At 46.2% G+C, this 26,939-nt stretch overlaps 1 protein-coding gene across 1 annotated transcript; it reads left to right on the top strand.

Moving 5' to 3' along the window:
* Nucleotides 1-317: 317 nt before the first annotated feature.
* Nucleotides 318-26,295, top strand: LOC310836504 (stomatin-like). The gene is made up of 7 exons (XM_083721892.1): nt 318-483; nt 11,193-11,296; nt 12,043-12,115; nt 13,165-13,247; nt 19,559-19,762; nt 20,352-20,486; nt 25,438-26,295. Exons 1-7 carry the CDS (start codon nt 429-431, stop codon nt 25,630-25,632), a joined length of 849 nt encoding a protein of 282 aa, XP_083578018.1. The 5' UTR covers nt 318-428; the 3' UTR covers nt 25,633-26,295.
* Nucleotides 26,296-26,939: the final 644 nt, after the last annotated feature.

Raw genomic sequence — 26,939 nt, 5'->3', positions numbered from 1 at the left:
CCCTGCCACTGCGACGTGTCTGCCCCAGGGGTGAGGAGAAAGATGTGACTTTCTAGGTATAAAGATATACTTTACTGGACTACAGCTCCCATCATCCCTGATCGTTGGCCATGCTGGCTGGGGCTGATGGGAGCTGGCGTCCAAAAACATCTGGAGGGCCGCCGATGCCCCTGTCTCTGGTCTACTCAGAAGGAAAGCCAGTTGCGGAATTCTCTGGCGAGCGCATACACAAAACTGCAGCCTGCCTTAGACAACTGTAAAGCATTGTGCAATTGGAGGGGGCGGGTCTTGATGATGTGCGGGGCGGAGAAGAAGCGAGGCCGCCCACTCGAATCAAACACGGCAGCTGGAGCGCCGCGGACCCCAGATACCTTCTGTTGAAACGGGTAGCCGCCTCGTTTGGGAAGCTGGCTGCGTCGGTGGGAGTCATGGAGGACGCGGAGAAAGGCGCTCGCGGCAAGCGGGAGACCGTCAAGATCGGAGGTGAGACGAGCGGAGGCTTGCAAAGTTGGGGCAGCCCCATCCTTCTTCCTTTCTTTCTTGGTCGAGGCTGGTGGTACAAGCAGAGCTGGGGGAAGGAAAGGCAGGCAGCCTGGTTCTACTCAGAGTAGTCAGACCGACTGAAATGAACAAACACGACGAACTTGGGTCCATTAATATAACTGGGTTTATACTGAGTAAAACCTGGTTGGCTACACACCTGTTGCTTTCGAGCATGCACAGAGTGCCTGTTTCAGCTTCCGATAATCGCACCCTAAAATGAGTACTTTAAAAAATCTGGAGGTTCTGAGATAGGGGCGAAAGGGGCGTGCATGAGCGTGAGATTTCCGTTTAGGGGAGGCTCGGTCTAAGCTACGGCGTCTGACGGTCGAAGTCTTGCTTTCTGTGCTGAAACACAGGAAACGCTGAGAGCCTCAGATAATGTACAAATGTAATCTGCTTTCCTCTGGAGGGAGTTTATTTGGGTGGGTGTGGATGAGAGCATGCCTGCGGTGAAGGTACTCCTTGGTCTCCCATTGCAGGAGGGTTCAGGGTCTTTTGCAGGAATTTGAATCTTCAGAATCTTCTACTTGCTTGAAAATGGATAAGCCCTGTAACAGGAGTTGAGGTTCATGGGCTTGTTGGGGTGCAAAGCCTGGAATTTCACTCTCCCCGAGGCCTGATTTTTTAAGTTTCTGGAAGGGATTTTGTGTGGAGGGGGCTACTATCTTATGGACTAGAATCTTGATTTCAGCTCAGTAATGCTCAGATTGTGGTCAAACTTTCATATGATAAACGTATTCAGCAGCCCGTAATCCGTCTTCGCTTTGCGAAATCTCCCTTGGCTCCTTTTACAACTGAAATTTGTATTGACTCTTTACAGAAGCAAAGCTCAAAGCTATGTATACTTAAGATGAAATTAATCCCCTGGAGATATTCTAGAACCAATGCCAACCTTTACATACATCCAGGGACTCGTTTGTTTACCCTACTAGAATGTTGCTGTTACCTTCTATCTTGGTGACTGGCTACCCGATGGGTCAAAAAGCAAAACAGTTATTAACTATTTTCTCCAGGAACTTTATTTTAATAAACAAGGTGAAAGATGGATTGATAATGTGCCTTGGGTACAATTAAATTTCAGTTTGGAGAGTCTTCCTCTGACAATGGTGCTATAACAGCTGTTGATAGATTTTATCTCAATGAATTCATTCAGTCCTCTTTTAAAGCCACCTAAGTAGATGGTCATCACCGCCTCATGTGGGAATGAGTTCCATAGTTTAACTATGTACTGCCTGAATAATAGCTTTCTTTTATATGTCCTGAATCTTTCAGCATTGTGCTTCTCATTGGGCGTCCACAAGTTATAGAGTTACGACAGACATTTCTCTCCACGTCTCACATAATTTTATAAACTTATATTGTGTCACTTCTTACACGCTTTTTCTCTAAACTAAAAAGTCCCAAATGCTGCAATCTTTCCTCATAGAAGAAGTTGCTCCAGCCCCTTGATAATTTCATTGCCCTTTTCTGAACCTTTTCCAACTCTACAAAACCTGTCAATACATGAGCTTGTCAGATAATTCAAAATCTAAGCTGAGGGGATTTTTGCAAACTGTGAATAGTAAATATCACGTATGGTAAAGTGAAACTGTTAGCTACTCAGATGTTTTCAGTACTGGACATTACTGTAGTTATTACAGTTGTCACATACCAGTTACTCCCACTGTATTGATGCTCACATTAATTATTTGTGTAATACCATGGTTTATCATCTGAGCCAAGAAGGAGATTCACTTAGAGTTAATTCCTTTAAATATATGTGAACCTTAAATATTATTTTAATAGGAAGTTCATATGCAGCATAAAGGATCTGGAGCCTGATAGCCTTTCAGCAGTACCCAGCCCTTTGCAAGATCAGTGGCTTTTGATCCAAGTTCCTGGTCACAACCATAGCTTTTGACAATCTTAAGAAGAAAAACTTGATGAGAGACACTAAGCATTTCTTGTAAATGCAGATCATGTGCTAGGAACAATTGTGAAGCAGCAAGATTTCATGTTGTTCTCTGCCTGCAGTTATGTGGTTCGAGAACCACACATCTATGTATATTTTGCACACATGTAAAAAATAAAAGACTGTCCCATTTTAAGTACTTGGCTCCAAATATTACCAGTTATAATCAGGATGTCCAGTTATTGAGAGTTAAGTTGCAGTCTCCAGTTCTTCTAGTATGAACAGGTCACATGGGGTTGGGAAAACTTTGGGTACAAGATTTACCAGATACAAAGAAAACAAAAGCATTCTTACAGGTAGATACATGTTCTCACTAAGCATCAAGCTTCTAGGACATGGGAGGGCAAACCAAGGCCCGGGGGCTGGATCCAGCCCAATCAACTAAATCCAGCCCATGGACGGTCCGGGAATCGGTGTGTTTTTACATGAGTAGAATGTGTGCTTTTATTTAAAATGCATCTCTGGGTTATTTGTGGGGCATAGGAATTCATTCATTTCCCCCCTCCAAAAAAAATATAGTCCGGCCCCCCCATAAGGTCTGAGGCACAGTGGACCGGCCCTGGGCTGAAAAAAATTGCTGACCCCTGTTCTAGAAGGTGAATCTATTAAAAATGAGTTTATACCCATCACATTAACAATCTTATAGGAAAGTCTCAAGAGCAATGACAATGCTCTAGAGCAGTGTTTTTCAACCATTTTTGGGCAAAGGCACACTTGTTTCATGAAAAAAATCACGAGGCACACCACCATTAGAAAATGTTAAAAAAATTAACTCTGTGCCTATATTGACTATATATAAAGTAATTCTCTTGAATAGGAATTAAATAAACACAAAGTATTTTATAATTACTTTATTATGAAATAGTAAGTAAACAGAAATATGAAAAATTATAAAATACTTTATTTTTAGATCTTTCGAATTTTTCAATTTTTCCCACGGCACACCAGGCAACATCTCGTGGCACACTAGTGTGCCGCGGAACAGTGGTTGAAAAACACTGGACTAGAGAACATCCAAGAACAATCCTACCAGGTTGCTTTGGACGGTTTGCTCAAAGGCAGCATCTTGGGATTCAAGTCTCATTGGTACTCCTCTTTGGGTGTCCCAACAGGTTGAGGGGGAGGGGAAGCCGCCTCCTTTGCCCCAGCCTAATCCTCAGTCAATATTAGGGGGCTAAGGTTGAGTCTTCTAAGTACAGTCGTACCTCAGGTTGAATGCGCTTCGGGTTGAGCGCATTCGAGTTGCGCTCCGCAGCAACCCGGAAGTAACGGAGTGTATTACTTCCAGGTTTCGCCACTTGCGCAGACGCTCAAAATGACATCACGCGCATGCGCAGAAGCGGCAAATCGCGACCCACACGCGCGCAGACGTGGGTTGCGTACTGCTCATGATGCAAAGGGGGCTCCAGAATGGATCATGTTTGTATCCAGAGGTACCACTGTATAAAAGGCTATACCTCCTAGAATCTTGATGCTTACAGTCATAGGACCACTAGGCATCAGATTTTTAAGCCACTGAGCTCAGTGCTGAATGGCAGCAGTATTTCAGGCAGGATTCCCTCCCAACCCTACCAGGAGATGCAGAACATGGGAACTTTTGCATAGAATGCTGGTGCTCTAGGGCTGATGAGCTACGGCCCTTTCCCAAACATCAGCAAGTGGAATGGGTCAAGGCCAGGATGACCACCTGCAGGCTTTGGCTGCAGGCACAGATGTTGTCTTTTGCCTACTCATGGGCCACCCTAAGCAATGCTCGCCTCCCTCTAAGCCAGGGGTCAGCAAACCTTTTCAGCAGGGGGCCGGTCCACTGTCCTGCAGACCTGGGGGGGGGCAGACTATATTTTTTTTTGGGGGGGGGAATATGAACAATTTTCGCCTGCCTGCAAAGAAGCCTGAAGATGCTTTGCTGTACCTGTCCCAGTTGTTGACCCAATAATTGCAGTTGGGCTTCTCAAGTCAGCCAGGCGCAGCGGAGGGGTAGGAGGCTGTGTTGGCTGGTGAAGACAGAAGCAGCAGCCCCGGCGGAGGAGCAGCTGGCAGAGGTAGGGGAATCAGGGTGTCCACGGAGCTTTTACCCACCACCTGCTGGTGCTGCTGCTTCCTGAGGGGAACGGTGAAGAAGAAGACAGAGCTGACCGCCAACCCACAAGTGGCGTCTGTGGCCACTGCAACAACCCGCCTGAACGCCATGGGAGGAATGAAGGAGGGAGGGAGGCAGGCAGGCAGGCAGGCAGCAACAAAGAAAGCGTGCGAGGAAGTGGCATGGAAAAGCAGGGCGGAGAAGGAAGGAAGGAAGGAAGGAAGGAAGGAAGGAAGGAAGGAAGGAAGGGTGGACTGAGGGAGAAGGAGGAGGAACAGGAGGAAAGCGCAGCAGCTTCACAGCACCACCCTGCTGAGGCAGGCAAGCCGACTCTCGCTGTCGATGGCACCCGGCGTGGGACAAGATTGCTCCATCTCTGAGGAGAAAAGCGGCACTGTGTGAGGGAGGGAGGGGGAGGGATAGAACGTACACACTGGCGATCCACACACTGGCGATCCATGCGGCGATTCCCGGACAGGATCTAGAAGGCAATTGGGCCTGTGGACCTTAGTTTGCCGACCCATGCCCTAAGCCAGGCATCTGCAACCTGCGGCCCTCCAGATGTTTCGGCCTACAACTCCCATGATCCCTAGCTAACAGGACCAGTGGTCAGGGATGATGGGAATTGTAGTCCAAAACATCTGGAGGGCCGAAGGTTGGGGATGCCTGCCCTAAGCCATACTGCCCATCTGTTTCTGGCTGTGTTTGGGGGAAGGGGAAGCCCCAATATTTATGGGTGCTGCTGGTGCCTGTTTTCCCAGAATGCTGTCTTCAGCATGAGCAGAGAATGCAAACAGAAGAGAAGTGGAGAAGGAGACAGAGTTTGATAATATCATTTCTCCTGCTTCGCAATGTTGCAAAAATGATATCTTGCAGTTTGTTGCTGCCTCTTGCAAAAGTCCAGTGGAAAGGAAAGACTCCTTCAATACAATCTGAGTTCATTTTCTCATTCCTGGCATTGGAATTTTGCAATCCAGCCTGCAGAAGTGAAAACACATCTTCTCCTTTGTTTTATGATTTCCTTTGTAAAGAAAAAGAGAAGTGTGAGCTAGTGCCTGGTGAGGGTTGCTAGGAAGTCAACAGGTGCAACCAATTTGTTCTGGTTTTCTTCCTGTCCACCTCCTCTTTTGCAAAGATTCTGTGGACACTTAATCATTGCACCTGTGCAATACTTAAAACATAACTAAACTGGAAAGTGTATTGGGCCCATCTGCACAGTATTATGTCAGTGTTATGCCACTTTAAACAATCATGGCTTCCCCCAAAGAATTCTGGGAGCTGTAGTTTGTTAAGAGTTCTAAGGAGACCTCTGTTCCCCCTAAGAGAGCTACAGTTATCAGAGTAGTTTAACAACCACTCCCTCTTTGCAGGGAATTCTGGAAATTATAGTTCTGTGAGGGGGAATGGGGGGTGTCCTAAGAAATCGGGGGGGGGGGGCACTTGGTAGAATGTACTTTCTTTATTCAGTGATTTGACACCTTGACTTAAAAGACAGAAAGTGGTGAAGATGGATGTTGTCATGAACTGAGTAATCATATTTTCTTTCTTTATATAACCAGCAGATGGAAAATAAGAAATGTTTCTTTTGTATCTTTGGCTTTTGTATCTTTTCTTTCTTCTGGTTTTACTTATTCAAGTTGTATATTCTGTAGTCGTAATTTTACTGCTTTACGGGAAAATCTTAATAAAAGATCTTAAACAAAAATCAGGGAGAGGGATCTAAATCTAGGCAAGCAACAGGCATTCTTGTAGTTCATAGATGCACACCAGCTTGGCAAAAGCACTTGAGGAAACTGAAAAGCAGGATCAGGGAGGGTTGTGAGAGAGCGGGAGTAGCATGGGAAGAGATCAGTGATCCCTGGTGGGCTGCAGTTGCCCCTGGAATCTTATTTGAACCTTGCCCTTTATCCATTTGGGTTTACTTGGCAATAATAATAATAATAATAAATGTGTGGTATGTTTACATATATATAATATATAATTATATATATATATAATATAATTGCAGGTTTTGGTGTCCTCGGGTGTCTTCCCGTGTAAAAGTTGGGGTGTCTAGGCGACGTTTCGACGAGGTCTCACTCGTCATCTTCAGGCTGGTGCTTTCGAACAAGAAGCCGAAAGCACCAGCCTGAAGATGACGAGTGAGACCTCGTCGAAACGTCGCCTAGACACCCCAACTTTTACACGGGAAGACACCCGAGGACACCAAAACCTGCATTCCTGTACCCGTGAAAATCTACGAAAGCAAATATAATATAATTTTATATATATATAATGCCCACCAAACACAGTTTGCCAGAAGAAATTGAAGTGAAATGTTTGATAGGGTGGATTCAGTAGAAGGCTGTTATTGTTTACATACCCACCAAACTTACATTTTTGCATCATTGTCTCATACTCAATCGTGGTTCAGAGTTGGGGAACCTGTGACCCTTCAGCTCCAACCAGCATGCCCAGGTGTCAAGGATGATGATAATAATAATAATAATAATAATAATAATAATAATAATAATAATAATTATTATTATTATTATTATTATTATTATTTATACCCCACCCTTCCTGGCCAGAGCCGGGCTCAGGGCGGCAAACACCAGTAAAATTACAGTAAAAACATAATAGGGGAAAAACAAAACATTTTAAAATACGGGTTAAAATGCAATTTAAAATGCAGCCTCGTTTTAAAAGTAGCCCATAGATCAAAACCATAAGGGGAGGGAAACATAAGGGTCAGACCGAGTCCAAACCAAGGGCCAGGCGGAACAGCTCTGTCTTGCAGGCCCTGTGGAAAGATGTTAAGTCCCATAGGGCCCTAGTCTCTTGTGACAGAGCATTCCACCAAGTCGGGGCCAGTAATGAAAAGGCCGTGGCCCTAGTTGAGACCAATCTAACCACCTTGTGACCTGGGACCTCCAAAATGTTATCATTTGTGGACCTTAAGGTCCTCTGCGGGGCATACCAGGAGAGGCCGTCCCGTAGGTATGTGGGTCCTAGGCCAGTGGGAGCTATAGTCCAGCAACATCTGGAAGACCAGGGCTGTATTGAGCCCTGCGGCACCATTGAGCTTGGATTGGCAGGCTTGGATTGAGGAGGAGGAAGAAATGAGGATGGGGGCTGAATGGTGGGGGGTCTGGTTTGATCTGCCCCGACCAGACTCTTTGAAAGTTGGAGCGGAACTGCTGTGCCTCCCCACCCCCTTCCTGTCGAGGAGAGAGACTCAATGAAGGCTGGGGAGGCTTTGATAACCAAGGTGTGACAAAAGCGTGCAGTCTCGTTATCTAGAACGAGATGCCGCCCTTGTTGTGGGAACAGACAACCCCACCCCAAAAGCACATGCACTTGTAGTCCCATGATTCTTACAAAGTGAGTCTCGAGAATAAGACTGCCCTGTCTTGTCTTTAAGAGCTTGGTGGGCAGACCACGTACTGGAAACTGAATTTCTGAATTTCTTGCCCTTGCTCCTGAACCCGTGACTCCTGAACCCTGAGCTTGCACTTTTACTTGCCTCACTTTTACTTTCAAGTAAGACCCTCCACTTGTGTCTTTTTGGGGTGGGAGGCTGGACAAAAAGGGTTCCCTACACCTGGCTTAGGTATTCATGTGGAATAGGTTAACCATGGTTAAAGGGAAACAACCCCTGGTTAAGCATTTGGTCTGCAGAAGCCTTGGGAATAAGATCAAATAAATATTCTTCCCCATCTCCACAGAACTCCCAGAGAAAATATGGGAGAAAATTACTTTTCTGTGCAATGCCGGATCGAATGCTTGATCTAGTTGAGCTGCTGTTGCAGTAGAAGACAAATACGCCTTACTGCATACTTGATTTCCTTTTCCTGTAACTGAATCCAAGGCCAGGAAAAATCTCCGTGTGAACTCTGTGTCACATTTCTGAATATGATCTCATGTTCCTTTTTTAGATGCAGCATTTCATTTTTTGGGCAGTCGCCGAAATTCTCTGGGAGGGGCGATTATGATGGTGATAGACTCTATCTGCACTATCACACCCCTTTAAACAGCCATGTTTCCCCCCAGGTAATCCTGTAGTTTGTTCAGGGTGCTGGGAGTTGCTAGAAGACCCCTTCATTTACAGGGCTACAATTCCCAGAGTTCCTTTGGGAAGAGGGATTAACTAATAATAATAATAATAATAATAATAATAATAATAATAATTTTTTATTTATACCCCGCCCTCCCCAGCCAAGGCCGGGCTCAGAGCAGCTTACAAGCAATAATAAAAACAAGATGAATGGTTACAACTTAAAAGCAAAAATAAAATACATTAAAATAATGGAACATTAAAATATTAAAATGTAGCCTCATCTCAGGAGGAGAAGGAAAAGAAAGAAAGAGGAGGGAAAAAGAGAGAGAGAGAGAGAGAGAGAGAGAGAGGGAGGGAATCAAATTGGCTCCAAGCCAAAGGCCAGGCGGAACAACTCTGTCTTACAGGCCCTGCGGAAAGAAATCAGATCCTGCAGGGCCCTGGTCTCATGAGGCAGAGCGTTCCACCAGGCCGGAGCCAGAGTTGAAAAGGCCCTGGCTCTGGTTGAAGCCAATCTAACTTCCTTAGGGCCCGGGACCACTAGGGTGTTGTTATTTATGGACCTTGAGGCTCTCCGTGGGGCATACCAGGAGAGGCGGTCCCGTAGGTACAAGGGTCCTAGGCCGTGAAGGGCTTTAAAGGTCAAAAGCAGCACCTTAAATCTGACCCTGTACTCCACCGGGAGCCAGTGCAGCTTGAAAAGCACTGGGTGAATATGCTCCCGTGGCAGAGACCCCGTGAGGAGCCTCGCTGCAGCATTCTGTACCCGCTGGAGTTTCTGGGACAGCTTCAAGGGCAGCCCCGCATAGAGCGAATTACAGTAGTCAAGCCTGGAGATGACCGTCGCATGGATCACTGTGGCCAGGTCGGGGCAGGAAAGGTAAGGGACCAACTGCTTGATGCGGCGAAGGTGGAAAAATGTCGCAGGGATGACTGGAACTATCCATTTTGCTTCTCACTGTTTCTCAAGTTTCGAACTTTAAATTCATTTCTCTACATTTTTGCAATAAATTGCATGTTTTTAAAAAGAAGAATCCTCATGAAAATTTGCCAGGATTTTTGTGCAAATGTGTCATAAGAAACCCATTTGTGTGTGTGTGTGCAGTTTTGACTAAAGCACACTTTTTTTTGTGTGCAAGCAGTTTCCCTTTTTTTTTTTTGCAAGCAGGTTTTTTTGTTTTTGTTTTTTTGCAAGCAGTTTTCATTTTCATGAATGTGTGCCCTGATGCACTTTTTATGAACAGTGGTTAGAGAACTGCAGTGCAAAAAATTGAATATAAGTGTGAATTTCTGGCTAGACTGCATTTATCTCTGGTTGGGCCGTGGCACAGAGCAGGTGTGAGCTGCAGCCAAACTTGACTTCCTGCATCCTATAAAGATACCATGTCTATCTGAGCAACAAGGGAGATCACTGGTCATGTTCCTTGTACAAATCGCCTCATGCTTTACCACTCCTGACTTGGCAAGGTCTAGGACTGACAATGGAGAACAATGCACCTTGAATGGATTCATCTGGTATCAGGCAAGGAAAGGGCTTTCTCTGTGGTGGCACCTACAGTATGGCATTATGGAACAGTTTCTTCTTAGAGATTCACCTTCAGTGATGTGTCCCTGTCAGTAGTCAGATACATTCTTGTTCTAGATGCAATGATCAGTTTTGTTACTGATTATTGGCTGCTTATGATGTGTCTGGGGCGTGGGTGGCGCTGTGGGTTAAACCACAGAGCCTAGGACTTGCTGATCAGAAGGTTGGTGGTTTGAATCCCTGTGATGGGGTGAGCTCCCGTTGCTTGGTCCCTGCTCCTGCCAACCTAGCTGTTCGAAAGCACGTCAAAGTGCAAGTAGATAAATAGGTACCACTCCGGCGGGAAGGTAAACGGCATTTCCGTGCGCTGCTCTAGTTTGCCAGAAGTGGCTTAGTCATGCTGGCCACATGACCCGGAAGCTGTACCCTGGCTCCCTTGGCCAATAAAGCGAGATGAGCGCTGCAACTCCAGAGTCGGCCACAACTGTACCTAATGGTCAGGGGTCCCTTTACCTTTTAATATCATAAAGCAGAGAGTTCCAAAATACAAGTAATGCCACAGATGACTCCTTACAAATGCAGTATGGACATTGAGTGGCACGTTAAAGTGCAAGTAGATAAATAGGTACCGCTCCAGCGGGAAGGTAAATGGCGTTTCCGTGCGCTGCTCTGGTTCGCCAGAAGCAGCTTAGTCCTGCTGGCCACATGACCCGGAAGCTGCACGCCGGCTCCCTCGGCCAATAAAGCGAGATGAGTGCCGCAACCCCAGAGTCGGCCATGACTGGACCTAACCATCGGGTCCTTTTACCTTATGATGTGTCTATTCAAAGTTTTATTGCTTGACAGTTTGTGCATCACTTTGATACATTTTGTTAAATGTGGTAAGAAATCTTTAAATAAAATGAAACTTTGAAGGGATGCAGCTCATGTATTTGTTCCAGAAGTGCAAATTAGGTTAAAATGCAAACATTACTGAATTTCTCCCTCTTCCCTACACAGAAGCAATAGAAGCCCATTTAATGCATGTGCACTTTTCCCCTCCCTTTTCTTTCAGAGGGCTCTGAAGGAAGCATTGGAGTCTGCGGGTGGATCCTGGTTATGGTCTCGTTCTTTTTGGTTACCATCACTTTCCCATTATCCATCTGGATGTGCATAAAGGTAAAAAATAGTTGGTTGGAAAGCAGTTGTGACCTAGGATTCCTTCCCCACTCTAAACAGGAGCAGCGACTGTATGTTGTAGCTGACCTTAACGCTGGAAGCGACCCCAAGGGTCATGTCTGGCCCCTGCAATGCAGGAATCACAGCTAAAGAATCCCTGACAGATGGCCATTCAAACTTTTGTTTAAAAAGCTCCAATGAAGGCAGATTTCACTACCTTCTGGGGGAGCCCACTCCTTAAATGGCTATTCTTGCAGAAGAGAACTTCAGAGGGAGACTGCATCATGAGGCCACCAGGTTACAATTAATCAAGAGGTTCACTAGTGAACTGAATCTGGACAAAAGTGTTTTTAAAAAAACCAACAACCCACAGCATGCATTAATTGGTTTGCCAATGCCAGGCTGCCTATGTTGTCAACAATAAAGAAATGTGTTACGTTTTTAAAGTGCCACAAGCCTCTTTGTCAAGAAACTCCTAATCTCATGAAGCACAATTTTTATATGAAAAGGATCAGGGTAGTTCATTCCTCCTTCAGCTTGATAGGAAGAGCACAAAGTTGCAGTCTCTCTACGTAGTTACAGAATCTTATGCCTTATTTTGCCCCCTTAAAAAGGCTTTTCTTCTTATCTGGAATGAGCTAATTACAAATGTGGCCCAAATAGCATCAAGGATAGCCTGAAAAGTGCAGAATGAAAGGGAACAAAATCACAACCCCTCCCCCACTGACTTTCCTCCCTCATTGCAGATTGTCAAGGAATATGAGCGAGCCATCATATTTCGGCTTGGACGTATCCTAAAAGGAGGTGCGAAGGGGCCAGGTGAGTATTTGCTGTTATGGTCTGTCTTGCCAAAGGCAAGGGGATTCTTTCTGTGGGATTTGGAAGCAAGACAAGACACAAGTGGGGAAGAAGTCTTAAGATTTATTAGACAGCATGCAGATAATAGATAAGAATTTACCACCCCAAGCAAGGAATACCTCTTTTCAGCTGCTGGGAGCTCCAGAGGTACAGAAGCAGAGAGGACCCCAGCTGTAGTCAGCCACCAAGCGACGTAGCACCCCAGGAGAAGTCACACAATTTAACAACATTAAGCTGTTTAGTAAGGCTAACTGCTGCCTAGGGGAAACCTCATATTGGTGGCATGAAGGAGCAATTGTGTCAGGCCACTCTACCTCCTTGATGTACAGTGTATCTTCTGCTGTGTTTCGCATACATGGTCCCACATGTGGCCGTATTTCCGTGTGGCTGGTCAGCTGCATTGGGGCTGGAGCACAGATGATGCCCTCCCCCAAGTCTCTGGCCCAGGGGAGGGCACCATCAGTGCTCCAGCCCCAATGCAGCTTCATGCATTTGCACCACTGCCTGGTGCTGAATTCTGGGGACGCAGGTGGCGCTGTGGGTTAAAGCCTCAGCGCCTAGGACTTGCTGATCGAAAGGTCGGCGGTTCGAATCCCTGCGGCGGGGTGCGCTCCCGCTGCTCGGTCCCAGCGCCTGCCAACCTAGCAGTTCGAAAGCACCTCCGGGTGCAAGTAGATAAATAGGGACCGCTTACCAGCGGGAAGGTAAACGGCGTTTCCGTGTGCGGCTCTGGCTCGCCAGAGCAGCGATGTCACGCTGGCCACGTGACCCGGAAGTGTCTCCGGACAGCGCTGGCCCCTGGCCTCTTGAGTGAGATGGGCGCACAACCCCAGAGTCTGTCAAGACTGGCCCGTACGGGCAGGGGTACCTTTACCTTTACCTTTTACTGGTGCTGAATTGACTTTGTCCCATGCACTTCAATATACCTTCCGACCTCTTCCTTGCACATGCAGTGCAATTAATGCCCTAGAGTTGTTGTGTCTAACAATTGCACTTTTATTTTCCAACAGGTCTGTTTTTCGTATTGCCCTGCACAGACAGCTTTATCAAAGTGGACATGAGGACCATATCATTTGATATACCGCCACAGGAAGTGAGTATTCCCTTTCCTTGACCTCTTTCTTCTCTCCCCCCTACTAAATACTGGATATAAATAGGCTAGTCAAGTTTCTCTCCCCACTCCACCCCATTGCTTTCTCACACCCGCTGTCCCTCTTCCATGGTCTCGAATTTCAGGCAAGAGACATTCCCAGTCCTACTTGGAGGTGCCATCGGGAATTAAACACAGGATGCTCTTCATGCAAAGCAGGTGCTCTGCTGCCAGATTGCGGCACTTCCCCTTAAATATAAAGTAATATTCTAGTTCTCAAAGGGATGAATTAAATAGGAATATAGGAAACTTCTTCTGAGATACACCATTGGTCGGTCTAGATCAGTATTATCAACACTCTCCAGGGTTTCCTACAGGAGACATTCAGAGAGGGAGTCTTTCCTAGCCCCAACTGGAGATGCCAGGGACTGGAGTCAGGAACTTCTGCATGCAGAGCAAGTGCTCTGACACTGAGTATTTGTGGCCCTTCTGGTCTCTTGTCTCTGCCACCAGTTCCCTTGCTGCTGTGACTCTCAGCAATCCATCTGCAAGATGGATAGTACCTTGCACTTAAGGGCTCGGATATATAGCTAGCATGTCATCTAGCTTGGTCCGGAACTCCTCCATGCAGTGAGCAGTCTCTGCCATGGCCTCTGTCAAAGCAGACCATTTGGAATGAAGGCCAGCATGGAGGGTTTCGGTTTTGTTCCAGGCAGCCACCTGCCACTTATCCTGCAATGACTTTTTCCTCTGGCAGTAACTGTTGTGGAACTGACTTGGAATGAATTGCTTAGGAACCTAATAATCATCATTAGGCTTAATGTGTATGCTGCCAGGAATGTACCCTTAGTGAGCCTCCTCCCCGCCCCTCATTTCCTCCTGGCTTTTCTGTAATTCAATTCCATTGTGCCTGCGGTTTTTGCAAGCAACAGGGTTGCAGGGTATTTATTTCATTAGGTAGGGATGGGTTTCTTTTACTTCTTTCTTTTCTTGCCTCCTTAATTCAAAGTTAATGATGTTGTCAAGATGCTGGAAAACCCCAGGGTACAGTTCTCCTGCAGGGCTGGGTAACCTTGGCTGCCTGGGGTCAATGCGACCTTCCAGGACTCTTGGAACTCTTCTGAAGCCACGCCCTCTTCTCTCAGGCCACACCCCTCACCTGTCTTGCTTTGCACCCTCCTTGAGTCATTTTGCGTGGTTGGAATGCATCCTTGAACTCTGATTATGCCTCTTGGTCTTCTGGATAGAGGCTAGAGAGCTCTGTGTGTGTGTGTGTGTGTGTGTTTGTGTGTGTGAACTAGCTCCACCCACTTTTGCCTCTGGCCCCACCCACCACTGGAATGTGGCTCCTGGAATGTTGTCCGGAAGCAGATGCGGCCCTCAGGCTGGAAATGTTTCTGCATCCCTGAACTAAGAGTTGATGAGTTATTAAAACGTCTTTAGGGAGGGAATGATGAGGGGGTGGGTGGAGGGGAAAAACCCTGATCAGCCTAGTAAGGACTGAGTATGCTTAGTGAGCAGAGAATGCTGACTGACTGTTGAAGGGAGGCAGGGAGGTGTAAAACTAGTTCGGGGGCGGAATAGAAAGGAGTATCGTGGAGGAGGGCATGACGGACTTACTGGAACAGGAGCACTCCGTGATGCAACATTTGGTTGCAGATCCCATTTGTATCTGACTATCCATCAGTCCTAATGCATTCCACTCAGCATTTGAGATCCTGCTTCTGTCTTTTCAGCCTATGTATGTAGGATGGGCAGCCATGAGAAGAATAGTCTTCTTTGGAGTGGCACTAATCCCATGGAATACCCTCCTCACCTAGCCCCTTCACTGTATGCCAGTGGTGGCCAAACTCGGCCCTCCAGATTTTTTGGTACTACAATTCCCATCATCCTTGACCACTGGTTCTCTTAGCTAGGGATGATGGGAGCTGTAGTCCCAAAACATCTGGAGTGCCGAGTTTGGCCACCACTGCTGTATTCCTTCTGGTGTCTCCATGAGTCCCGTGAGGTTTGTTAAAGACACTAGTGGGCGATGGCTGGGTTTTCTGCCAGAGAGAACCCATTCCATGCTTAATTTTATAAACTTCTATCATGTCTCTTGAAGCTCGCCTTTTCTGTAAACTAAAAAGCTCCTTTGATCCTCCTCCTTTCTTCTTCACTGTTTTCATGAGCCGCTGTTCTTTTGATGACTTTTGCCCAGTTGTTTGATGATTTTGCATGTCGTCTGCTGCTTTTAATTATTTCCCCGTTTCCATAGAATCTGTGTTTTCATGCTACAATTTGTTGCAGTTGCTCTGGTTTCTTTCCAGAAGAGGATGGCAGCTCATTCATAAACCATCTCAAGATTTCTAGGGGCTGAGCAAAGATTAAGAAAACCAGGCAGCCCTTTGCTGACAGCTTCCAATAAAATAGACATGATACCAAAGGAAAAAGGAGACAGGAAGAGATAAGGAAAACAAGCAAATTCAGGCGCCCCTGCTTCATTGTTTACATAAAGATAAACTCCCGGTTTGCATGCTATGTGACTGACAAGAGAAAGTTCACACAGCATATACATAAAACACAGAATTCACTGCCACTAGTGCCCAATCAACACTTCACATTTAAAACAGTATTATACCACTTTAAACAGTTGTGGCTTCCTGAATTGCAGTTCGTTAAGGATGCTGAAGGTTGTTAGGCAGTCCCCATTCCCCTCAGAAAGCTACAGTTCCCAGTGTTCCCTGGGAAAAAGGGACTGGCTGTTAAACCATGGGAATTGTGTGATGGGGGAATAGAGGTTGCCTATCAACTCTCAATGCTCTTGTCAAACACTGAGGACTAGTAAGCTACTTGCAAGGCTGCTGTTTTAACCTCATTGGTTCCTCAATAAGAGGGTCATATCTCGCTTAGTAAAGCTGAGGGTGGCACTGGTTCTTCTGTGTATCGCAGAAGCCAATTAAAGGAGCTATTGGCTTGTAATTACCTTGCTTGTGTTACTTAAAATAGAAACTGCTGTGGCTGTGACTGCAAAGACATTACACAGATCTCTGTTAGGACTTGATTCTAAATAACATTAACATAATATTAATATAATCATAGCCATTCCACTTGGAGATGTTATATGTTCCAACCACACCCCCACACAACGGTGTTGGAGGCAGTATTCTTCTGAATGCCAGTTGTGGAGAATTCCAAGTGGAGAAGCTGCTGTTACCCTCAGGTCTTGCCTCTGGGCTTCCTGTTCAGGTACCTGGTTGGCTGCTGTGAGGACAGGATGCTGGACCTGATGGGCCATTGGCCTGATCCAGCAGGGATGTTCTTAGAAATAACTCTGCTTCAGCTGCAATACTGTCACTGAGAAAGCACAGGGGGTGAAGAGTCGGACACACTCCTGTTTCTCATCTCTGCAGTACAGTCATAGCTCATGTTATGTCTGCTTCATGTTACATTCGTTCAGGTTATGTCCTGCGGCGACCCGGAAGTACCGGAAAGGGTTACTTCCGGGTTTCGCAGCTCGCACATGCGCAGATGTGCAAAATGATGTCACGCGCATGCGCAGAAGCAGCGAATCGCAACCCGGCCGTGCGCAGGCGCACTGCTGCGGGTTACGTTCTTTTCATGTTGTGAATGGGCCTCCGGAATGGATCCCATTCGCAACCAGAGGTACCACTGTATCAGTAAAAGGAGCAGTAATATCCCATGTCATTTCAAAGGTGACATGGAACTTTATTCTGTTGAAAATCATTGAGTCTCTTTAACAAACGATTAGATGTGTGTGGCTTTCTTTGGCTTTGTGCACACACTATACCTTCAGAGCACATTTGAAGCACATTCTTTCTCTCAAAGAATTCTGAGCACTGTGGCTGAGCCTTCCCAGGGTTAAACTTCCCAGCAACCCTTAAGAAACTACAGTGCCCAGAATTCCTTGAAGGGGAAGAATGCATTTCAAATGTGCTTTAAAGGTGTACTGGATACACAGCCTCAATGACATTAAGTTTTGCTTCTCTCTCTTTACTCTCACACCATTGGTCCATCTAGCTTAACAACTTCTGATAGGTTTACCTACAAGATCGCCTTACCCCACATGTGCCCACTTGACCGCTTTGTTCACTGGAATTGGCACTACTACTGGTACCACATAATACCCATTCTGCATTTGTAAGGATGCAGTCGTTAAGTCTGACAGCACCTGCATTTTGGAATTTCCTGCCTACTGAAATCAAGCAGGTGCCTTCACTTTACTCTTTTCGGTGCCTGCTAAAAATTCTTGCTTAGACAAGCCTGCCCACATGCTTGCCTTACCCAATGTTGAGGGTATCCAATGCTAGTCCTATTCAGAGTAGACTTATTGAAATGGATGGGCCATACTAACATAGGTGCATGAACATCAGCAGGTCTATTCTGAGTAAACTCAGTTGGCTAAAACCCATTGTGTTTATGCTTTTCAGAGATGATGCAAGGCGCTATCTAATTAATAATGTAAATAACATTGGCCTGTGCAAAGTTTTCCACCTTCTCTTCCTGTTCCCTTTCTTGTGTTTGTGTCTTATTAGATTGTACATCTGCAGGCTCAGACCTGCAGTGTTGATATACAGCACAGGAGAAGCCCTGCAGTGCACTAGAAGCTTGCTGGACATCCCTCAGTGAGCAAACCCATAGAGGCAGATGTTTTCCTGCAGGACAGCTTATCCCATAATGCCAATCCTATCCTGTGGTATTCAGCCTCTCAGGGGGAGTTGGGGTGTGTTCGAAAGTGTGATGGTAAGGCATCACTGAGCCTGGGAGGTTCTGCATGCAGATGAGATAGTCAACCCTGGGCAAAGTTCTCCGTAAACCTCTTGAAATTAATTGCTGTGTTTCCTCAAATGGATTTTTTTAATTTGCATGCTTTGCCCCCCTTGAAGCTGTGTGAAAATCTTTCAGCAAAGCAATTTTCTCTAATAGAATATGAGGATTTTATAAAATGATATAAGCTGTGAATGCCTTGGGGCAGGTATCCTTCCCGCACCCTTCTGGTTTCTGTTAACTCCTTAATGTGTACGTGTGTGGTTGGTGCTATATAATTAGTGAAAGGCACACACTGGAATATGCTGCATCTTCCTTGTTACAGGGCTGCTACAAACATGGCACACTGGCACAGCCTGAGGCAGTTGGGTGCCAGTGTGTGCCCCTGCAAAAGCTGGCATTGCCCGAGTTATTTGCTGCCACAACACCTGCCCCATCCCTTTCTCAAGGGAATTGGGCATTTAAGCACCCAGTCTTGAGCGCTGGCAGTGTACAGCCCATCTGTAGCGGTAGCTGGATTCAAACCTAGCAGATGCCATGGGAGAGGTGAAGTGCTGAACAACTTGACAGTGTGTGTGTGTGTGTGTGAGAGAGAGAGAGAGAGAGAGAGAGAGTGTTTTAAATATGCTTGTTGAAAAGGATCATATCCTATTAATGCTACATTTTGGTATTTCAAAAATCACTTGTGCTTTCTGTGGATCTGCCAAAGATCAGCAAGTAGAAGGGAAAGAATCAGGAATCAGGAACCTTATCTGGTGTCTGCATAAGGCAGTAAAACGGACCCCTGACAGTTAAGTCCAGTTGCGAACGACTCTGGGGTTGTGGCGCTCATCTCACTTTACAGGCCGAGGGAGTCGGCGTTTGTCCACTCTGCAGACAGTTTTTCTGGACCATGTGACTAGCATGACTAAGCCGCTTCTGGCGCAATGGAACACCAACACCAGAGCAGCGCACAGAAACACCATTTACCTTCCCACCGGAGTGGTGCCTATTGATCTACTTGCACTTTGACGTGCTTTCGAACTGGTAGGTTGGCAGGAGCAGGGACTGAGCAACGGGAGTTCACCCCGTTGCGGGGATTCGAACCGCCAACCTTTTGATTGTCAAGCCCAAGGCTCAGTGGTTTAGACCACAGCGCCACCCACACCACCCTTTTGGATAGCAGAGTGCTATCCAAAAAAGCATGGTGCCATGGAATAGAAGTCCGTATGGAGCTTCTCAGTGTTCTGTAACCTTAGTGTTGAAAGGTGGCTTCTCCAATGACTTAGCCAGGTGCAGAATACCTGTTGCAAGTCCACCGATGGCCCAATTGGAGAAATGAGCACATGCACAAAATGAACAACTCACATGGTGTTTGAAATAGGGAATTTGAAAAGAAGCTCCTTTGTGACTGTCAGGTAGCAGGCAGTCTGATCATGACTGCCTAATTAGCAGCATGCGACTTGTGGTACCTCTTTGTGGTTATGTTTTGATGCATGAGTGACTTGGAGATTCTTTTTTTAATTCTTCCGTTCCACATTTCACCCCTCCCCCTGTTTCTGCCCTAGATTCTTACCAAAGATTCAGTGACAGTTAATGTGGATGGCGTGGTTTATTACCGAGTTCAGAATGCAACCCTTGCTGTTGCCAACATCACCAATGCAGACTCAGCCACTCGGCTCCTGGCTCAGACCACTTTGAGGAACGTTCTTGGGACCAAGAACCTCTCTCAGATCCTCTCTGACCGGGAGGAAATCGCCCACAGCATGCAGGTACAACAAAGCAATGTTGAGCTGTGTTCCCATGGGGGGTGGGGAGTTGTTGAGAAACATACTTCACTGTTTAGACAGATGTTTTATTTATTTTTGCATCAGCCATTAAATTTTGCAATTTAAATTTACAATGCAAAAATCCAGTGAAAGCTGGTCCTTTAGGGTAAGTGGGACACTGCCCCACCAGACCTAATCTGCCCTCAGCCAACCCCCAACCCCTGCCTGCCTCCTTCCTTATGACCAGTTCAGGGGGTGTGGCACTGCCTATAGCTCCCTCTACTTTAGTCTCTGACCACATTCACATCATGCTTTTAAAGCCCCACATTGGATTCCTAAAGGATTATGGGAGCTGTGGTTTGTTAAGAGTCTTTTATCTTTCAATGAAAGCTCAGAGCCTGGGTCACCTGCTGGCTGAAAACACAAGGAAGGATATTTAACACCTTGCAGGATGGAAGGCTCTTATAAAGGCTGTTCATTTGTCCTGTTGAGACTTGTTTAAACCTCCAGTCACCTCTGTTTGATCAGCTTGACATCTTTGCACAATACCTTGATTTGTGACATGCATTCCTGCCCCCACCCTTTTCAACAGGCCACACTAGATGATGCCACAGATGACTGGGGCATAAAGGTGGAGCGGGTGGAGATCAAAGATGTGAAGCTGCCTGTCCAACTCCAGAGAGCCATGGCCGCTGAAGCAGAAGCTACCCGCGAAGCAAGAGCGAAGGTAAGGAGCTCTACTGATTAGGTTAGCCACTGACTTTCAAAGGAGATCCATCACCCAGATCAGGGATGGGGATCCTGCGGCCCTTCCGTTGTTGTTGGACTACACATCCCATCATCACTGACCATTAGAAATGCTGGCATAAACCAACTTGCTGGCTAAACTTCCTATTAAACCAGCTTTTCCTGACCTGGTGCACTGCAAATGCTGTTGGACTACAACTCCCTTCATCCCTGACCATTGGCCATGCTGGCCGGAGCTGATGGGAGTTGGAATCCACCAGCTTCTAGAGGTTCACAGGTTCCCCATCCATGACCCAGAAGATGATGGAGCAGTACAAGGAAACAAAGGCCATTATTTGACCCTGTTGACCCTGGGGTATATGTCTTGGAAATGACCATAATTATTCCTACCCCACAACTGAAAACAACTTACGCATGCCAAGCAGATGCTCTCTCACCGATCTACAGCCCTTCCTGTAACTTTCACATAATCCACATTTCAAGTGACTATTGAACTGCTTCAGATATTCATGTTTCCTTTAATAATAATAATTTTTAATGTTATTATTTGTACTCCACCCATCTGACTGGGTTCACCCAGCCACTTTGGACTGCTTTGATGGTAGCACTTGTTTTTCCCCACAGTGACATAAGATGACTCAGGTATTTGCTGTACAAACACTGGCTCCAGAGGTCTCATTATCTTTATTTCCCCATAGTAGTGAATCCTTTGCATTGCATTTACGTAACAAAACAAAGCTGAGTTTGTGCCAAAACTCAGTCGGAGGGCGTTCCTTCTGCATCGCAGGTTTTCAAACTTCACTGAAGTGTCTCAGCAGGTTTTCTGGGGATGTTTAAGAAGATCAAGCAGCAGAAGGCAAGCTCCCACAAGACACAACGTCTTACATAGGAAGTTGCCTTATACTGAGTCAGACCAGTGGTCCATCTAATTGGGTACTGGCTACACTGACTCTCGCCAGGGTTTCAGGCAGGAGTCTCTCCCAGTCCTACCTGGAAATGAATGAGAGCAAACTGCAATCTTCTGTATGCAAAGCAGATGCCCCACCCCTGAGCATAGAAAGCTGCCTCATACCACCTGCATATCTTGCTTAGTATTGTCTATGCCAGGGGTTAGCAAACCTTTTCAGCAGGGGGCCGGTCCCCTGTCCCTCAGACCTTGTGGAGGGCTGGACTATATTTTGAAGGGGGGGGGGAATGAACGAATTCCTATGCCCCAAAAATAACCCAGAGATGCATTTTAAATAAAAGCACATATTCTGTTCATGTAAAAACACCAGGCAGGCCCCACAAATAACCCAGAGATGCATTTTAAATAAAAGCACACATTCCACTCATGTAAAAACACGCTGAATTCCGGGCCGGATTTAGAAGGCGATTGGGCCGGATTCAGCCCACAGGCCTTAGTTTGCCTACCCATGGTCTATGCTTATTGTCACTGACTCTCCAGGGTTTCTGATGGGACATATTCTGTCTTCCCTGGAGATGCCAGGGATTAAACCTGCAACCTTCTGCATGCAAAGAAGATGTTCTACTCACAGAGCTTCAGCCTTTCCCAAAGGTCTTGTTTTCTGCTGCTGTGTCCTACATAAGGGGGGAATTGGTGCTGATACCTGAAAGTCCTGCTGAGCACCCTGTCTAAACTGGATGCTGTAAGATGGGTGAATGCCAGTTTTGTTTTGTTTTTCTCATTTTCCTGCTCTTAAATTCAGGTCTCCACATTTCCACATCATTCTGATTTTTTCAAAATGGAAATTCACCTGCATTTTAATGTGTAATTTTTCATGCCTAATATTAGGCATTTTGTCTAATATTTTTTGCAAAGCAGCTTCTCCTAGTATAATGCATTTTTGTAAGCTGTTTCTCCAATATATGCATATTTTTAGATCTTTGCCCCAATATATGTAATTTTCTACACATTAGTTGGTTGGAGAACTGCATTGCTAAATTTGGAGAAATGCAAATTTTAAAGAATGGCTATGGTTTAGTTCACGTATTATTTTGGAAAGTGCAAATTAGATAGGCTCGCTTGTAAACCAAATTGAATTTTTCCCTCATCCCTACTTAGTTCCCTTCCAGGAGGTTCTGCAACTTTGCAGGGACTCTGTAGCATACAAGGATTCTCTGGCAGAAAACCACTGTTCTGTCTGGAGCCACACCACATCTGCATGCCACTTTAAACAGTCATGGTTTCCCCCCAAAGAATTGCAAGACCTGTAGTTCACTAAGGGTGCTGAGAGTTGCTAGGACCAACTATTCCCCTCTCACAGCTACAATTCCCAGAGTTTCCTGTGAAGAGGGATTGACTGTTAAACCATTCTGAGAATTGTAGCTCTGGGAGAGGAATAAGGGTCTCGTAACAACTTTCAGCACCCTTGACAGGCAGCGGGTTCCAGAATTCTTTGGGGGAAGCCATGACTACTTAAAGTGGTTTTATGGTGCTTTAAATGTGGCCTTTGTGTTCAACAACTAGACTGGCTGGTGGGCCATTCTGGGGGCAGACATAGAGTCTGGAGGCCTTTCTGCACCCCTGTTCCTTTGGCTGATTTGCTGCTCCTATATTCTTGGCTTAACACTGCTGGATTTATGTGCTGCTTCTCCTAGGAGGATGACAACTTCCTGTAACAATCTCTTCCTTTCCTGAAAGAAGTTGGTTAAGCAAGGAGGATCCTGTTAGTGGCCTTGAACATGAAGGCCACAAATCCTCTAGCCTACAATTTTATTTTTATTTTACTAAGGCTGGGTCCACACCATAGATTTTAAGTACATTCAAAACACATTCCTCCCTCCCCAAAGAATCCTGAGAACTGTACTTTGATAAGGATGCTGGAAATTGTAGTTCTGTGAGGGGGAAACTAGTTTCCAGTATTCTTTGGGAAGAAATCACGTGCTTTAAATGTGTGGTGTGCATGCAACCTAGAGCTGCAACATTTACCTGACTCATTTAATTAATCAAAACATTCTTGTTTGATTAGGTGACAGATTTTCCCCAAAAAATGTTTTAATATATATCTCTATCTATCTATCTATCTATCTATCTATCTATCTATCTATCTATCATCTATCTATAATACAGGTAGTTGCAAAATTTGAGAAAGGGTGAATTCCCTATTGTAGGATAAAGCCATTTCCCCTTTAGAATGGTTGTGTTTTGTCATGTGCATACTAAATTGTTTTAATTGACTTAAGACTGCATTCCTAAACCCACACACCTGAGAGTAAACCCTACAGAATTCAGCAAGACTGACGTCTGAGCAGACATGGAGTTTTACCCAATGAAGTCCTGCCCAATGAAGTAGAACCGTTGGAAGTCAGTGCACCTAAATTACTTGTGGCTGTCAATTTCAGTGGGTCTACTCTATGTAGGACTAATGTTGCCCTACTGAGACTAAGGAGGAGGAAGCTAGCAGGAAGGGCCACCATCTGGACTGCTTGCAAGAAGGCAGGTGGCAGGGAGCTAGCCAAGGGCAGGTGTTGGGGCAGTGCCCCATTTGCCCCAGTGGATGTGCCTCCATTGTCAGGAGCTCAAGGTGGTTTGTTCTTTGTTCTTCCCGTCCTCATTTTATCCTCACAACAGCCCTGTAACGTACGAGGCTGAGACACTGACTTGCCCAGGGTCACCCAGTGGGTGATGCTTTTTAACATCTTTATGCGCCCCCTTGCCCAGATTATCCGGAGCTTTGGGCTGGGCTGTCACCAATATGCTGATGACACTCAGCTCTATCTGCTGATGGATGGCCACACCGACTCGGCCCCGAACACACTGACCAGATGCTTGGAAGCTGTGGCTGGATGGTTTCGTGGGAGCCGATTGAAACTAAATCCTTCGAAGACAGAGGTCCTATGGCTAGGTCGGGATGGCATGGGGATGAGGGACCAACTCCCTTCTCTTGCGGGGGCCCAATTAGTGCCATTGCCTTCTGTTAAGAGTTTGGGTGTAATCCTTGATGCCTCCCTTTCCACGGAGGCGCAAGTTACAGCAACAGCCAAGGCGACATTCTTCCACCTTCGCCGCATCAAGCAGTTGGTCCCTTACCTTTCCCGCCCCAACCTGGCCACAGTGATCCATGCGACGGTCATCTCCAGGCTTGACTACTGTAATTCGCTCTATGCGGGGCTGCCCTTGAAGCTGTCCCAGAAACTCCAGCGGGTACAGAATGCTGCAGCGAGGCTCCTCACGGGGTCTCTGCCATGGGAGCATATTCACCCAGTGCTTTTCAAGCTGCACTGGCTCCCGGTGGAGTACAGGGTCAGATTTAAGGTGCTGCTTTTGACCTTTAAAGCCCTTCACGGCCTAGGACCCTCGTACCTACGGGACCGCCTCTCCTGGTAAGCCCCACGGAGAGCCTCAAGGTCCATAAATAACAACACCCTAGTGGTCCCAGGCCCTAAAGAAGTTATATTGGCTTCAACCAGAGCCAGGGCCTTTTCAACTCTGGCTCCGGCCTGGTGGAACGCTCTGCCTCATGAGACCAGGGCCCTGCAGGATCTGATTTCTTTCCGCAGGGCCTGTAAGACAAAGTTGTTCCGCCTGGCCTTTGGCTTGGAGCCAATTTGATTCCCTCCCTCCCTCTCTCTCTCTCTCTCTCTCTCTCTTTTTTCCTCCTCTTTCTTTCTTTTCCTTCTCCTGCGATGAGGCTACATTTTAATATTTTAATGTTCCATTATTTTAATGTTGTATTTTATTTTTGTTTTTAAGTTGTAATCATTCATCTTGTTTTTATTATTGCTTGTAAGCCGCTCTGAGCCCGGCCTTGGCTGGGGAGGGCGGGGTATAAATAAAAAATTATTATTATTATTATTATTATTATTATTCACAGCTGCACCCAGGTCCTGGTCTGACACTCTAACCACTACACCACACTCTCTGAACCTTATGCAGTTTTCTCTGTGTTGAAAACATCTTGCTGGACCTGTGCCTCTCTCCCTTCCAGGTCATCGCAGCAGAGGGTGAGATGAATGCCTCCAGAGCCCTCAAGGAAGCCTCCATTGTCATCACAGAGTCTCCTGCAGCTCTCCAACTCCGCTACCTGCAGACCCTGACCACGATCGCCGCCGAGAAGAACTCCACCATTGTATTCCCGCTGCCCATAGATATGTTGCAAGGCATTGTGGGAAGGAGGAGCTGAGGGTGCTGATGGGAAGCCAGGTGTATTGAAAAGCGTGAGGCGTTGTGGAGGAGAGGGGTGATGATGTCAGTGTGACCTTCGTGTCTGTTTCTTGTGGTTCTCATAAGCTCAGATCCTTTTTGTGTTTCATCCCAACAAATTTCTGCTCTCAGTGTAGGTGGCCACCTCCGAAAAGTCATTCTTCCCTGCTCTGCCGCCCCTTCTTATTGATGAGAGAGGTTTGGAGGGCTTGCATTTCCCAGAAAATTAGAGAGGAGGTTTTAAGAGGTTCCCAGCTACCACATGGAGCAGGGGGGTGGCCTTAAAATAATAATGTTTTCCTCCTCTCTCCTGGGAAACTTCTTTCTTGTCAGAGAGCCAGCAGTGGAACTTTCCGCTGCTGTTTTGCTCCAACTAAAGGGAAAGAATTAGCACGCTGGAGTTATGGAGACAATATGCTTGTAGCCTAACGATGTTTAGATTCCTTTTTATAGGTGTGTTTTTCTAACCTAACACAATTACAAACACAGTTACAAACATATTTGCAAACACTTCCCCAATACCTTTTGTACTTTATAAAACAACACCTATTTTTTCAACACTTTCTTTAAAAATAGATTCCCACCTATTTCCTTGGTTCTGCTTTTAAGAATGTGATCAACAGAAAGTTTGACATTCAGGGGCGCCGACTTATAAAAAATATTGGGGGGCGGGGGCCCATACCGACTTATAAAAAATATTGGGGGGGCCAAGACCTCCAAACCGCTGCTGCTGGGGGAACGAAAGGGGCGAGCCCCGGGCTGCCCCGACCTTAAGTGAACCTGTGAGGGCCTGCCCTTTGCGGCAGCCGATTGGCTGCCGCCGTGGGCGGTGAATATTAATGAGCTAGGGGGAATCCGCGAGATAAGTTGATGGGTCGAGAGCCCGCAACCCCACCCCCTCTCTAGATCGGGAGTGGCTTTGTTTTAACTCATTACTGAATGTATTTTAAAAGGTAACTATCGTCAAACAAGGAAAATAAAAAATACCAACATAATTTTGTGATTTTACAAAGCATAATATAACTAATAATTTTCTTAAATTATTGGGGGGGTGGAGCCCCCCCAAACGAATTTTTGAGGGGGCTCGGGCCCCCTCAGGCCCCATGGAGTCGGAGCCTATGTTGACATTCTACAGCCAGGAGAATCTGTGAATGGAGTCTTTCAGCATTTTAGAATACTTATATTTTTCATTTAATTTTTCCAGAAGATTAATGTGAAGAACTTTTCCCTCCCCCCCCCCCTTTAATGTGAAGGAATTTTCCTTTCCACATGATTCTGTTGTTGTTG

This window comes from Podarcis gaigeae (assembly GCF_964106915.1).
Source record: "Podarcis gaigeae genome assembly, chromosome: Z".
Lineage (NCBI taxonomy): Eukaryota > Metazoa > Chordata > Lepidosauria > Squamata > Lacertidae > Podarcis > Podarcis gaigeae.
The sequence above is the reverse complement of the archived record's forward strand: the minus strand, read 5'-3'. Positions and strand labels throughout refer to the sequence as shown.

What these genes read in the sequence shown, in the direction of transcription:
- LOC310836504 (XM_083721892.1), top strand. Translation starts at nt 429, where the DNA reads ATGGAGGACGCGGAGAAAGGCGCTCGCGGCAAGCGGGAGACCGTCAAG. An exon ending in CCATCTGGATGTGCATAAAG is followed by an intron (nt 11,297 to 12,042) that starts GTAAAAAATAGT and finishes CCCTCATTGCAG; the next exon opens with ATTGTCAAGGAATATGAGCG. An exon ending in CCCGCGAAGCAAGAGCGAAG is followed by an intron (nt 20,487 to 25,437) that starts GTAAGGAGCTCT and finishes TCTCCCTTCCAG; the next exon opens with GTCATCGCAGCAGAGGGTGA.